At 32.8% G+C, this 14,312-nt stretch overlaps 1 protein-coding gene across 2 annotated transcripts; it reads left to right on the forward strand.

Moving 5' to 3' along the window:
• Positions 1 to 1,064: 1,064 nt before the first annotated feature.
• On the forward strand, positions 1,065 to 11,863 carry LOC109583864 (RANBP2-like and GRIP domain-containing protein 1). 2 transcript variants are annotated; one of them, XM_019999366.1, is made up of 24 exons: positions 1,065 to 1,292; positions 1,349 to 1,419; positions 2,440 to 2,553; positions 2,611 to 2,654; positions 2,717 to 2,766; positions 3,146 to 3,205; positions 3,273 to 3,317; positions 3,367 to 3,436; positions 3,604 to 3,758; positions 3,841 to 3,880; positions 3,963 to 4,086; positions 4,209 to 4,344; positions 5,269 to 5,410; positions 5,873 to 5,970; positions 6,033 to 6,159; positions 6,344 to 6,430; positions 6,520 to 6,614; positions 6,661 to 6,824; positions 10,185 to 10,308; positions 10,360 to 10,404; positions 10,457 to 10,565; positions 10,748 to 10,881; positions 10,939 to 10,977; positions 11,670 to 11,863. In XM_019999366.1, exons 1-23 carry the CDS (start codon positions 1,230 to 1,232, stop codon positions 10,966 to 10,968), a joined length of 2,127 nt encoding a protein of 708 aa, XP_019854925.1. In that variant the 5' UTR covers positions 1,065 to 1,229; the 3' UTR covers positions 10,969 to 10,977; positions 11,670 to 11,863. The 2 variants fall into 2 exon arrangements, with proteins under 2 accessions (XP_019854925.1, XP_019854926.1); XM_019999367.1 differs by lacking the exons at positions 1,065 to 1,292; positions 1,349 to 1,419 and having other exon boundaries at positions 2,439 to 2,513.
• Positions 11,864 to 14,312: the final 2,449 nt, after the last annotated feature.

Genomic DNA, 14,312 nt, shown 5'->3' on the forward strand with positions numbered 1-14,312 from the left:
TGCATGTAGAAAGTTTCTGCTGAGTCCAACTTCCTTTTTGAGTTATGACAACTTTAATAAAATCCCAAAATTCTAAAAAAATATCCAAGGCTGTTGTAGCTGTAGCCGATAGTTTAAATACATGTAGCTCTAAAATTACCCATTACATTTTAAAATACATATTTATGTCCTTATGTTGTGCACAAAGTTTGAGCTGATTTCGACTTCAATTTGTCAAGTTACAACAAGTCTCAATGTTCTGAAAAATATCCAAGGCTATTATAGCCAGGTTTTCTGAAAAAAGGCTCCAGAATCCCCAAACTTTTAATACATACATTGATGTCCTTATGTTACATGTGTATGTAGAAAGTTAGGGCTGATTTTGACTTCAATTTTTCAAGTTACAACTACTTTAGCAAAATCATAAAATTCTGGAAAACACCCAAGGCTACAGCCCATGGTTTTTGCCAAAAGATGGCTTCAAGATCACCCAAAAATTTCATTACATTTCCTGATACATGACTCCAAAATCACCCCTAATTTCTATTAAATTTTCTGATACAGATTGATGTTCTTCTTATGTTGTGTAGAAATTTTGAGCTGATTCCAACTTCATTTTTAAAGTTATGGCAATTTTTAAGAAAATCCCAAAATTCTGAAAAACACCACAAAGCTATAGTCCATCATTTTTTTCTGAATAATCACCCCTAATTCTTATTACATTTTCTGATACCGGCATCATGCTGGGTAGAAAGTTGGTTGATTCTAACTAAAATCTTTCAAGTTATGGCAATTTTTATAACTTTTCCTACAATTACAAGTAGTACACCGCCCGGTATGAAAAGTGACTTTATGTAGATCTAATTATTATCATTTCAAAATGAAGGACAAACTAGATACTACAATCATTAACTTACTGTTGTTGATTCCTTAGATCTAGGTATGATACTCTAGCCTCAGGCTTGAGCAAGGTCTGGAGTCATTTAAAGCTTGAATCTGTGAAGTTGACAAGTTGTATGACGTATCTACTTGGTTTTTGGTCTGTCAGATTCGGTGTTGAACTCCAGTCTCTTGACTCAGCTTAGATCAGACTCACTACACGTGAGTGGGAGTGACGCCCATCCCTGGCCATGAGTGACGACGTTTTTGCTTGAGCTGAACTAGATGAAGCTGCTTCCATATTTTAGCTCGTATTTCTGCTAAAAGTTGATTTTGTATAAAAGAAACAGTGCATAGTAGAAGTCAGTATTATGATGAGTTGTCCTGAAGAAGCTGTTTGTCCTTTTGGAGCTAGATCAAAGAGTCATGAAGAGGTATATCTAAGAGTGTATTATACTGGTGCCAATTTTTGATTTGTATTTTCTCACAGTGTGATTCACTTCAAAGCTATACATTGGCGCAATTGTGTTTTAAAGAAAAGCACTATAGTTCAGCAATAGGGTAAGTAGAAGTAGGTATGATCTTGTATAATCTGATTGCGGGACATTTTTCGCCTCACAGTTTCCCATTATGTATACCTACCCACATTGTGCATGTAGTGTCACTATTAATTATTGTGCTCTTACATTGATTATACACTCAGTTATAATACATGTAATAATGAATAGAAATAAGCAAATATACAATGTACCCACCTGCTCAAATCACATGTTTCAGATACAAGCCTATGAAAATATTAAATTATCCCAACCATTAATTCTAAGAGAGGGCACCCTAATAAAGATCTACAAGAGGGTGTCAATGATTTCCATCTGGCTTGCATATGTATAATTATTAGTTGTTCCTAATTTTGATTAATATGTTTCTGCTCACATTTTAACTTGTGAGATGTTTATTAAATCTGCAGTGATTGTATCCTATTTGGCACTATTGTGTACCATTTAGCACTTTTGTTGTGTCTCATTAATTGATATTAATATTAACAAGAGTACAGTGTAAAAATATTCCTATAATTGATTTCACCACTTTGCATGCTGAAAATTGCTACAATATTCTTTTAGGTATGCTATTATGATTGTTGTTTTTTGCCAAATCAAAATTGTTTGTAACTTCCCTGGTTCACCATGAATTATTAATAACTATTTTGATCATCTGCTTTAAGTGCTTTAATTGATAATACTGCTTAACTAAAAAGCATTTTACTGGCTAATTTTTGCTTTCTTTTTGTCATTCTTTCCATTGACAAAAAGCACATCACATAAAATGCATTGAAGTGCATTATTTTTGAATTGCCAATAAAACACCAGATACATACCTGTATATATGCAGAAAAATTATTAAAGGGTTTACGTGTAGTTTAAAATTTTGTTTGCTTGATTTGTCACATGTACATGTACTTGTATGGCTATAGGTATGAGTCATAATGTATCTTTCATCATTAATTTCACTCTCTGCAATTAAATTTAAATCATGTTTTATTGTTTTATTTAAGTTTTTACTGTGTATTGTACATAATTGTAGGCACTTAAGTCAGTATTTGTCCATGAAACCTGATGACTATAAAGCTCACAAGCTATTAGGAGATATTAATAAATGTGAGGATGATACAGATGGTGCATTGATAGCTTATAAAAGGCATGTGACATTATTGTAATGTGATATGGCTTTGTTATTTCATTTTAATGATTTTAGGTCATTGTATTTCAAAAAGGACCAGCCTGACGTTCTAATATCAAGTTAGTTATACCTTGTAGCTATTAAGTGAATGATGAAGGTGAGTTTTTTATTTCATTTTTAGTTTGTGAATTGTATTGTGAAAGAGATTATGTTCCAGAAAATGATCTAAAAGTAATGCATCTAACTAATATTGACTGCAATTAAATTAATTATTGTGGCCAGCCATAGCAACATGTGCAAAAGGTGGATGAGGCGCATGTAAATCAAATGACAATGTCTCATACTAGAGAATTGAGAAAGGGATTAAGCAAGTAGGCCAGAGACATTATTTGCTTAAAAGGTCTCTCAAGAGCATAATGAAATATTGCACTTGCAAATGTACATATAGATGCTACAAGCCTTATTGTATTCTATTGGAGATTGGAAAAGAGAGAGAGGCATGCATGTAATTGTACATGTACACTGACATGTACAATTGTACATGTACTTTAAGGAATTAAACAATGATAAGTAGCTGCTCCAACCACTCCTTTAAAAATTATTTTTGTAGGGATGGATTGAGATATTGACTAGTTGTCATCCCAATCATCCTGTCATAGCTAAATTAAAAGTCAGTACATTATGTCATAATTTTTTTGTTTTTGTTGGTCTATATGTACATACACATTTACTTGTAGGTAAAGTTGGTTGTTGCCAGAGTCAAATTGATATCTGAAATTATTGTAAGTATTTTGTTGCATTTGACAAACCAATTCTGATTTCTGTTTGTAGGAAAGAATGAAGAAAGGCTCTGAGGATCAATTACTTATTATGAAATTATTACACAGACTGCTAGACCAAGGTACTATGTGTACATGTACATCTTAAATACATGTATTAATTTTGTATTAAGCATCACTTGTGTATTTCTTTGTTTGTTTCTTTTATCATTCTCTTTATTCTTTGTCTAATTTCTCTTATTTTCTCTTGTCTACCTTTATTCTCTTGATTCTTTTCTTTGATCTATAGCCTCTCATTTCTCCTTATCTCCTTCACTCTCTCTCTCCATTACTGACTGCATTGAAGAGTCATATTCATTCTTCAAAAGATTCCGTTTTCTGTGTCATTATAAAACTTACAGAAATAATGTGGAACTACTGAGATTGCTTATACACTATCTTGAGGTACATGTGCATGTAAACATACATGTACATGTATATACTGTACATGCATGCTCATTGTTACTTATGTCAATTTACTTTATAGAAACTGTTAGCAATGATCTCAAGTGATGCTGCTGAAGAAGGTACAGTTTTCTTATTCTTATTTAAAGTGAAAATTAGGCTGTTTCATAATTTTGTAACCTTTTCATTGATTTTTTGGTGTAGGTTTCCTGATGATAGAAGTTTCTGTTTCATTACTGGAGATTTTAATTGAATCCTTTAACGTTGAAATGGCAAATGAAGTGAAGCAGAGAACTACCAGTCAAAGATTAGAGCTGTATTTAATAAAGTACTCTTCTTTCTATTTTGTTCTCTGCTGTATACTATATTCTGCATGTTTTCTGATGCATGTACAGTAGATCTATACTTACATGTATATGTGTGCATCTTGTTTTCTTCTCTGTCTCTCAGATATGATTGCATTCTATATAATCTGACAAAAATGGTTAACATTCATAAGTTGTTATCAAGAGAAATTCTGGTAGAATTGAAGTCAAACTGTTACTTTCTATTTTCGCAGTTCTTCTTTACATTTTGTCTAAATAAAGTGAGTTTTACCATCAAGTGATTGAGTTTAAGAGTAGTATAATGTGCCTAGCTTCTTTCAGAATAATATCATAAAGTGGAATATTTTAAGGTGACTTTATTTTAAGGATACAAAAAAATAGTAAAATTAAAATAAGTTAGTTTTTTGTTACCGTGTGCGTCTTAATTTTCGAAGTGTATTAAATTTCGTTATTTTTATGCTCACCTTAAATCCACGAAATTTGAACCACCTCTAATGCCATTCTATTGTATGTAGACTATGGCCAGAACACAAAAATTAGCTCACACGAATATTAACTTTTGAGCACATTACATTGAAAACACAAAATTTTGAACACTCAAAAATTGGAACGTAAACGGTAGCTAAAAATAAAGTTAGGATTGAGTTTATAAAATTATAAAATTAAAACTTCATAAAATTAAAAACACATGAATTAAAAATTAAATAATGAAGGCAGTAAAATAATTCACTTCTACGGTAATAGAATGTCACTTTAGTTGATATTGCCTTGCATTATGTAAGCATTGATCATATTAACACGTTATAGTGTCACATACATGTACATGTGTATTATTAGTATACTGTATAGCCACAAAGTTTTGAGGCAATAAACATTCGTGAATCAGGCCACAAGTATTTTTTGCGAATCAACTTTTGTGGTTTTATTTTAAAGTACACGTGTTTATAAGGTGATACGAATAATTTTACAGAATTAACTTTTGCGGATATGGAAAATCTGCAAAAACAGCGAAAATTATACCCTCAAAAATTAAGCGGCTATACAGTAACTCACAATTGCTTCGTTTCTTGTATTATGACTAACTATTTTAATCTGTATGCAATGTAGTTTGATTTGGGCATGACTTGTCTCTTTGCATCGCTCAATACTCAGCCTCTAACTATTTTAATCTGTATGCAATGTAGTTTGATTTGGGCATGACTTGTCTCTTTGCATCGCTCAATACTCAGCCTCTTGATATGAAATTATTTAAAGAGCTTCCTAAATCCCAGTATGCTAAGATGGATAGGTGGTATCATAAAGGAGCAGCAAGATTATCAACTTCAGGTGGGCTATAATTTATAAAATTTCAGTACTTGTTTGATGTTAATTAAGCTCTTATGTTACAAGTATGACTGTGTCAAATTTAACACTTTTGTATTGACATATATATGTACATTTTGTTGGAGTTTAAGTTTGTTTTTTCTCATTCCTTGTGGAGTGAATATGTGTACAAAATGGCTACTTAGAATGAAAATAAAATAAACAAAAAATCCAATCCTGCTTAAAACCGTGTTTTTCCAGATGAAATTTACCTGCTATACAGTATTTTATTACTATTAAGTATGCTTTTTGTGTAGCTCACTTAGCATGTTTTGTAATAATAACAATATTAATAATGAATAATTAATTAAATAATTTAATTAATTTTTTGATATTATATGGTGTACATGTAGCTCTGCATGAAATTGTAGCATCTGCAAAAATTTGCCAATTATTGGTATGTTTTGTTTTCTTTTCTTTATTTAGTTCGACAGTTACAACTATTATTAAAAAAGAAGAATAAGAATGTCATTATAAGTTGTGTTAAGAAATCAACAGATGAACTGGCAATTGCTCTACATAAGGTATCAATCACATGTCTATTGTAATTATGTACATTTATACTGTATATCACTCTCTCCTGTAGTTGTCTCCAAGCTTTGATAGCAGGAGCTCATTTCTGGCACTTGATGACACACTGATGTCATTGAATCCAAAGCTATTAACACGCAAATATGAGACAATTATTGCTTTAGTTGCAGTTTGTGATTATAGTAATTAAGAGAGAGGGAGAAAAGAAAAGTTGAAACAGCTACATGTAGTGTGTTAAGCCTGGTTAGAAATAATATGAGAAGAGTATTTATTCATGTACATGTACATGTGTGGAGAGATGAAAAGAACTGTATAATGAATGTACATGTACATGTATATTTGAGTAATTATTATTTCTTTTTCTAGCTTACATTAATGAGTATAGTGAAGCTTTTTCAGCTCTTGTTTGGTTGTCATTAGTCTATAAATCACAACTTATCATGGTACCTCCTTGTAAGTACATGACCACAACAGAACCCTCTCTTTATCAATTATTTCCCTCTTATCTTTTCTCCTCTTTCTCATTTGCCATTTTATATTAGTTGATTGGCTGGCTGGTTTATTCCCAGAGTTAAATGTGTCCACGTTTAGTTTGCTTACAAGCGACTCCTCTTCACTTTGTCGTTATGATATAGAAGTGGGTGTTGCATTATAATTAAACTGGCATTTTCTTTTATTTTAAGGCCTTTTTAATACTATCAGTGAGTTTGTTTACCCGAGACCTCAAAACTAATGATTTGTGCTCTTTATTGGTTGATAAATGGTTGTCTTGGCCGCTGATAATATTACCTGATCATTATAATACTTTATATGATAATATGAGGAGACTACACCACAACAACATGAGGTATAAAAAAGATATAGAGTCTGTTGTGATATACATACATTTGATGCATCACTCTATGTACAATCGATTATTGTTATAATGACTAACCGAAAAAAAATTAATCATTCCAAGTTCAGGCAAAATCCTACACTAATTTTTTTATTATTCACGAGCCATTTTTTGAGTCTGTCATAGCCGGAGCTAATAATAGTAATAACAATAAATGGGTAAATGATTAAGCAAAAGAGTCAATAAAATATTTAATACACGAAAGAGACCGAGACAATTTTACAGATGGTGGTAGAGAGTTTCATTGTTTGATGGTTGTTGGGTAAAATGAGTGAAGGAGGGACAAGGATTTACAGTAAATTTGTTGAAAATTATCGTGAAAATTCTTAGAACAAAGGTGGTAGGGAGATGAGGGGATAGATTCAGTGGGTCAGATGAAGAAAACAAGAGAAATTCTTTAATGTTAAATAAAGTGATCAGTTTAGCCTTTCAGTGACGATGTGCAAGGGAAGATAAATTAAATGCCGATAAAAGATCAAAGTATGATGTGGACCACGACTTTGATACCATTTTTAAAGCAAAATGCTGAATACCTTCAATTGAAGAGGAGACTGATGTGGAAACTGGGTCCCAAACTACGGAGGCATATTCTAGGATTGGTCTAACAAGAGTTGTATAAAGATGGAGTAGTGTGGAGGGTGAAGAATTACTATAGAAGTGGCGATAAATGAGACCCACAACCTTCCGAGCCTTCCTCTTCAATGAGGAGACATGAATGTTCCAAGAAAGGTTGCAGTTGAAATGTAACCCCAGGTATTTAAACTGAAAAACTCTTTCAATTGAAGATAGAGTGGTGACAAGCGATTAAAGTATGATTGAGATTTATGAGAGAAAATCATGTACTTTGTTTTGGAACAATTGAAAGACAAATGATTTGACTTTGCCCAATTATGTAGAGAGTTAATATCAGCCTGAAGATCTTTCTATTCATCCGTAGAGACTGCAGGATGGAGGAGAAGAATGTCATCTGCAAATATAAACAGCTTAGTATAGAAGAGGAGAGAGAGGAATGAGAAATGTCATTAATAAAAATAAGGAACAAAATGGGAACTTTGAGGAACTCCAAAAAGGACTGGCTGAGGAAGTGAGTGAGAGCAACCAATGCAAACAGACTGAGTTCGCCCAGTAAGGTATGAATGGAACCAGTTCAGAAGATGTGGGGGAATAGTTACCTTAGAAGGTTTCTCCAAGAGCAGTGAATGGCTAACTGAATCAAATGCTTTCCTGATATCCAAAAATTGGCCACATACTGCTGCTGATTGATCAAGGTGAGAGAGGATATGGTGCATTACTGAAATCAAAGCTGAAGTAGTAGACCGCTGTGGTACAAATCCAAATAAATTGCAAGTCAGATAAAAATTTGTTAGGTGGTAAATGATTCAGAAGAAGAGAAAGAACATGCTTTTCTAGGATTTTGGAAATGATTGATAAAAGGGAAATAGGTCTGTAATCCAAAAGAGATGAAGAAGGGGGCTTGGTTTTAGGGATAGGAACAACAGAAGAAAGCTTCCATTGCTCTGGGAACACACCAGTGGATTTTTCTTTGTGTGCACTATAAAAAATTATGAGTTACAAACTTACAATGTACATTGTACATGTTTACTTGAACATTCTAAACCATCAATCTTGCCAGATGTACATGTACATACATGTATATACTTTTTGAGTACTGTTGATCCTATGATATACAATGTACTTCATGTTGGTTATGTATTCCTGTGTTTTATTTTACCTCATACTTGAACATGTACATTTTAATGTATAGTTTTAGCACCTTTTGGTATTTACAACAATTATTATGTATCATAACTTAATTCATGCTATAGTAAATCCCTCTCTTGAGAAACTGCACCCTGACGAGAAATCCCTCATTTTTAAGACGACTTAGCCAAAGTTTTACTTTACATTATAATGAAAAGCCACCCCTTTTGTAAGACTACCGTATAGCGGGATATTTTTGTGGGGTCTTATTTTCGTGTCCATGACACTTTCACGAAAATTTAACACACGAAAATTTAGCACATATTTGGTATAGGCGTGTCCTGTACTCCATGTGCATGCAATGAAATGGAGAAATACTTCAAGCTGCTTCCAAAAAAACTTTTGATGAAAGTACACTTGGCGTACCTTCAAAAACGATTAAAGCTGTCGAGAGAGAGGTAGAAAAAGCTCACCAGGCTAAAGCCAAAGGCTCTTATAATACAGTTATCATGAAAATTTAACCCACGAAAATCTCAACCACCCCAAATCACGAAAATTTGACCCCACGAAAATATCCTGCTATACGGTATTAATTCCTGGATTGGCCTAGATCTGAAATGGGAACTATTATACTGTATTACATGTAGTTTTACTATAAAAGTCATCTGAATTTTGATTCATCAATCAGTTCACTTGTTATGTATGATTTTACTGTAGTTCTAAGCACTAAGAGATACCATCAGTCACATGCACAACCTTATGGAAAAATAAAAATTAACATGTATAACCTTAACATGTACAGTACATATCAGACTTGGGTCAAATACAACGCGGAAGTATTTAAATACAAATACAAATACTGTACAAAAACAAAAATACAAATACAAATACAAATACAAATACTGTTTTCAGCTTTGTATTTAAATACAATTACAAATGCTGCATACATGTATTTCAATTACAAATACAAATACTTTCTTCTCAAGTATAGACAGTTATTAACTACGTAGTTTTATGAATTAATCAATCAAGTAAATTGAAAGCCTCTTTTTATTATGCATGCATGTATAATCAATAATATTTAGTTATAGTCATGTATTGCATTTAATGGACGTTAGTGTTTCAAAGTTTTGTGACTCAAACAGCATCTTCATTCACATTGAAGTATTTTAAAGTATTTTGCTGTATTTTGAAATACTTCCCTGCTGTATTTCAATTGCAAATACAAATACTTCCTGTTACAAAAACTCAAATTACAAATACAAATACAAATACTTTCAAAAGTATTTAAATATGACTAATTACAAATACTATTTGTATTTGACCCAAGCCTGGTACATATATCACATTAGCATGCATTAATTAGCAACAAGGTTTCTCAATGACTTATGTTACATTTTAGGATTACTTTATAACTCTTTCCACATTAGCCATGCAGTCAATGCAGCATTGGCACCTGAATGCAGTTTGATGTTGAATGTTACAGTACATGCATGCAGTTTACATGTACATGTAATGCTAACAATGCATGTATTTAACCTATCATTGTAGTCTTCTGTATCTATGTACTTTTAAATTCTTTTCCCGAATCTCACTTTTTTCCCTCAATAGTATTAGTGAGCAGTTACTTATTCAAAAGAGTATCAGTTCATTCCTTGCAGAGTTTCATTGTTGTCGACCATACGTTCCTCATGTTAATCAAGTACTGACCATAGCAAGACACTTTAAAGATAAAGTATTGTTGCCGCGCTTTCTTTCACTTTCCATTTCTCACTTTCTCTCTTAGGCTGACTTATTAACTAGCACTGACAATGAAAGTGAATCTATAGATGTTAGTTAATATAATTTTATTTTTGATAATTGTAAATAATGTATGCATGTAGGAGCTCATTGAATGGAGCCTCCACTATTGGTCAGTCCTGTTAAATAGGTACATGCCTACGGAAACACAAACTGGACATGCTCCAGAGACACAAGGAGCACCTCAAAATGGTATATGATTATACTCTTTCCTTTTCCAAATGAGAAGATTCACCATTTTAACAATAATCATGGAAAGCTAAAATAGTGTATTTATAGTGGCTATAAAAAAGGAAGGAGAGGAATGAGAAAGATTAAACAATTGTTGCTATCATAGTGATGATTATTTGTTTTTCTGTTTACTTTATGTCTAGTTATGAGTGCTGAGGAAAAAGATGAGTGTCATTTGTCAATGGGTGAATGTTTTGTGCATAAAAATTACTTTCCATTAGCTTTATCGTTTCTTGAACTGGTTCCAACTGCACAATCAGGTCATCTAATATATCAGGTCAGAATCAATGATGCATGTAATACTGATCTGCTTTATACCAATCTCCTCATTTAGATACGTAAAATATTAGCTGAACCTGATTAAAATGATAAGGTAATCTAGCTACATGCATATTACATATGGATTTTGTATGTATTAGGCACCATCATTAGTGTACACTTATACATTATTCATGTACATGTATGTACGCACATATGTACACATATGCTACCATGATATTTTGTCAGTGTTTTCTGGTGAGTAGGTACATGTATGTGACCCATTTTATTCTGTACATTTTTAATTTTAATTTTTAAAGGATATTAGTTGAATAATATAACTGGCAGTCAAATTTGCATTTTTATAAAGTTGCCAAAAAATCAGGCCAATTGGCAAAATTTGTCAAAAATGGCTAGGGAAGAATTCTTCATTTTTATAATTTTCTTCTGATACATGTCCTTATGTTGTTTATCAACTTCGAGCTGATTCCCCAATTTGCATTTTTTTACAAAGTCCTAAAGTTGTTAAAATACCAGGCCAATTACTGTACCAAAGGCGGTCATTTGCAAAAATTTGTCTTCAAAAATAGCTAAGTCCATTTTTATAGTTTTATTGATGTGCATGACTTGTACATGTCTTTATGTTGTTATCAACTTTGTTGATTAATTTCTGATTTTTGAATTTTCAAAGTTGCCCCAACTGTATTGTAGTGTTTGTCAGCTCACGAAGCATGTTTTGTAGGAAATCCTGAAATTTACTTGTATAATTCTTTCCTACCACGTGTTTATCTCTCTTTTTTGCTGCAGGTGTTTCTTTTGCCATTCCTATATACTTCTACTGTAACTTATATTCATTATTCATTATAAACAGATCTACATGTACATGACAACTTTTCTCTGCTCTCTCTGATGGTCACTGTGTCTTTAATTCTTAATTGTTTATTCTAGTCATTGCACTATGACTATTTAGTATCAAAGTGAATATTAATTAAAAATTGAAATGTATTCAAAAGATCTTGCAAAAATGATTTGTAACTATTGGTTGGGTACACTGGCAACTTGGGGCCATACTAAGTTAGCCATGTATTATGCATGCAACTTTCAAGTTATATATGAACTACACTGTATGATCATAGTGAACAAAGTACCAAGTTACATACTCGGTTAATTAAATTACAGCTTATCCACTCTTGTATGTAGATCTACTTGGCTATGCATCCAGTTGCACTGGTATGAATGCCGTATCATACAGGAGATTTCATATTCCTTCCTTGCAACAAAATTTTTATATAGGACGATAGGATCAGTTTATTTTGTTACATAGCTAATTTATTATTGAAGATTCTGAAGAACTGTTAATCTTAGATCAGTCCCTGGTCCTATTGAGACTAACTCATTGTATATGGTCACATAATGCAAACCATAAAACATCTATGCTTGGCTTTTGAATCTGGTATTGAGGCATGTCTCAAGGAAAGCAAGGAACAATTAATTAAACTATAATATATCATTTAATGTGCTTTAGTTTGCATGATTAACTGAGCTAAATGTCACAATAATTTAAACAAAAAATAACTAAAGATAACATAACACTCAAAATAAGCTAGAGACATATATAAATGATAAATTATTATCCTAAAGTCTCAAAACTGATCATAGACTATCTAAAATACTTTTTGCATCCATGCTCATAATAAAATTAATTATTGTCAGCAGATTCTAGCAATGGCTCACGACATTCTGGTCTAATTAGTGCAGGAAATTCAGAGGCTGTTGGAGCTGTGTTAAGGTGAGAATATTTGTCAGATGCAACTTCTTCTACTTGAATAGTGTGGCTTCCCTTTCTACCAATAGCTCTGCAGTTAAAACAAATGTAGACATGATAGGCCAGTATACCTAGAAAACCAATAAAAGCAATGGAAAATATTGCACCAATTCCAATCCTTGCTTTATTCCTATTTGTAAAGGAGGGCAATCTATTACTCTCTCCACCATTTTGAATTAATGCTCCAAAAAGACAAAAGAAAATGGCCAAAAGACATAAAAGATATAATATATCAAGGGAATGAAGCTTCTTATTCTTGTATACTGATCCAAAACTTAGTGTTACTATGAGAAGGGCTGTTATGGTAACAAGCAGTCCAATGGGTTCATCATATGTAGGGGACACTACAATAAGTACAGCTAGCACTATCCTTGCAACCAATAGGAGACCAGGCCAGATACGAAACATGTCAGTATATGGACCAGCATAAGCATCAAAGAATGGCTTTAATTTAAGATAAAAGCTAGTGCCAAAATTCCACTTTGAGCGACATATTTCCCATAATGGAAAAAGTAACAGAAACAGTGTATATGGGAGAAATAGTAACAGTGCTGCTATAGCAATGATGAAGAGAACCAAGTGGCAACCAGTGAAATACGGCTCACCACTGTTATACCATACAAAACCAGTACAGGTAGACGATGGATTAGCCACAATAAAAATAGAAATGATTGTACGAAGAAGTTTAGTGTAAGAAAGAAGCAAAAGAGTACACAAAACAGGGACCGAATTTTTACCAATTAGCTGGGAAAGTTTTGAAAATCGTCTACTCAGAAATATAATGAGAAGAATTAGAAACCAGAGATAGAATGGAAACACAAACTGGAGGGCTGTCTTGGTACATGTAGTCATACCAGCAAAGAAACAAGTCTTGATACCTAAATCCAAATTAATCCAGGAAATGAACTGACTTAATACTGGGACACTATCAGTGCCATAGAATAAAGGTTGGTTTATCTTAATCACATTTGCAAAGAACAATAGTCCATTAATAGTACCAACGGTGACGGTCAAATTGAGAACAAGTAATAGAATAACTAAAACGACACCAGCCAACGAAAATGGAATAATAAGAGAGAGATAATCATTAGTGCATTCACCACAATTGTTGGAACCGAGCATGAGACTAAGACCTTCAGAGCATCTTCCACACAATAGACCTGATCTATTTAGAGCACATTGTCTATCAGACTCATTCAATGGGAAAGTAACTTGTGACTGAATGCAGTAATCATATGGGCAGAACTGGTACACTATATTTGTGCAGTTATTATAGTTTGGGCCAATCCAGCTATTTCCTTCCTTTATCACAACAGCACCTGTACCGTTACAACTGATGGTAGCATTTTTGATAGAGTTATCACATTCACATACATGTGACTGTTGTGATAGGTAAGTGCCAGGTAAGCATGGTAGAACATTGACATCAATAATAAGTGGTGGTTGAAAGAAATTGGTCTCAAAATGAATCGAAATACTCACTTTAATCCTATTTGTTTCATTATTATTGGCTGTAACCTCATGAGTCAGGTTTGCACATACTGCACTGGAAACATTTTGATTTGAGAGTTCTCCGCTATCACTTGAAATGATAATAATACCAGTAGTAGTATTATAATCTTGCC

The sequence above is a fragment of the Amphimedon queenslandica genome, unplaced genomic scaffold, assembly GCF_000090795.2.
Source record: "Amphimedon queenslandica unplaced genomic scaffold, v1.1 AMPQUscaffold_13274, whole genome shotgun sequence".
Taxonomy (NCBI): Eukaryota; Metazoa; Porifera; class Demospongiae; order Haplosclerida; family Niphatidae; genus Amphimedon; species Amphimedon queenslandica.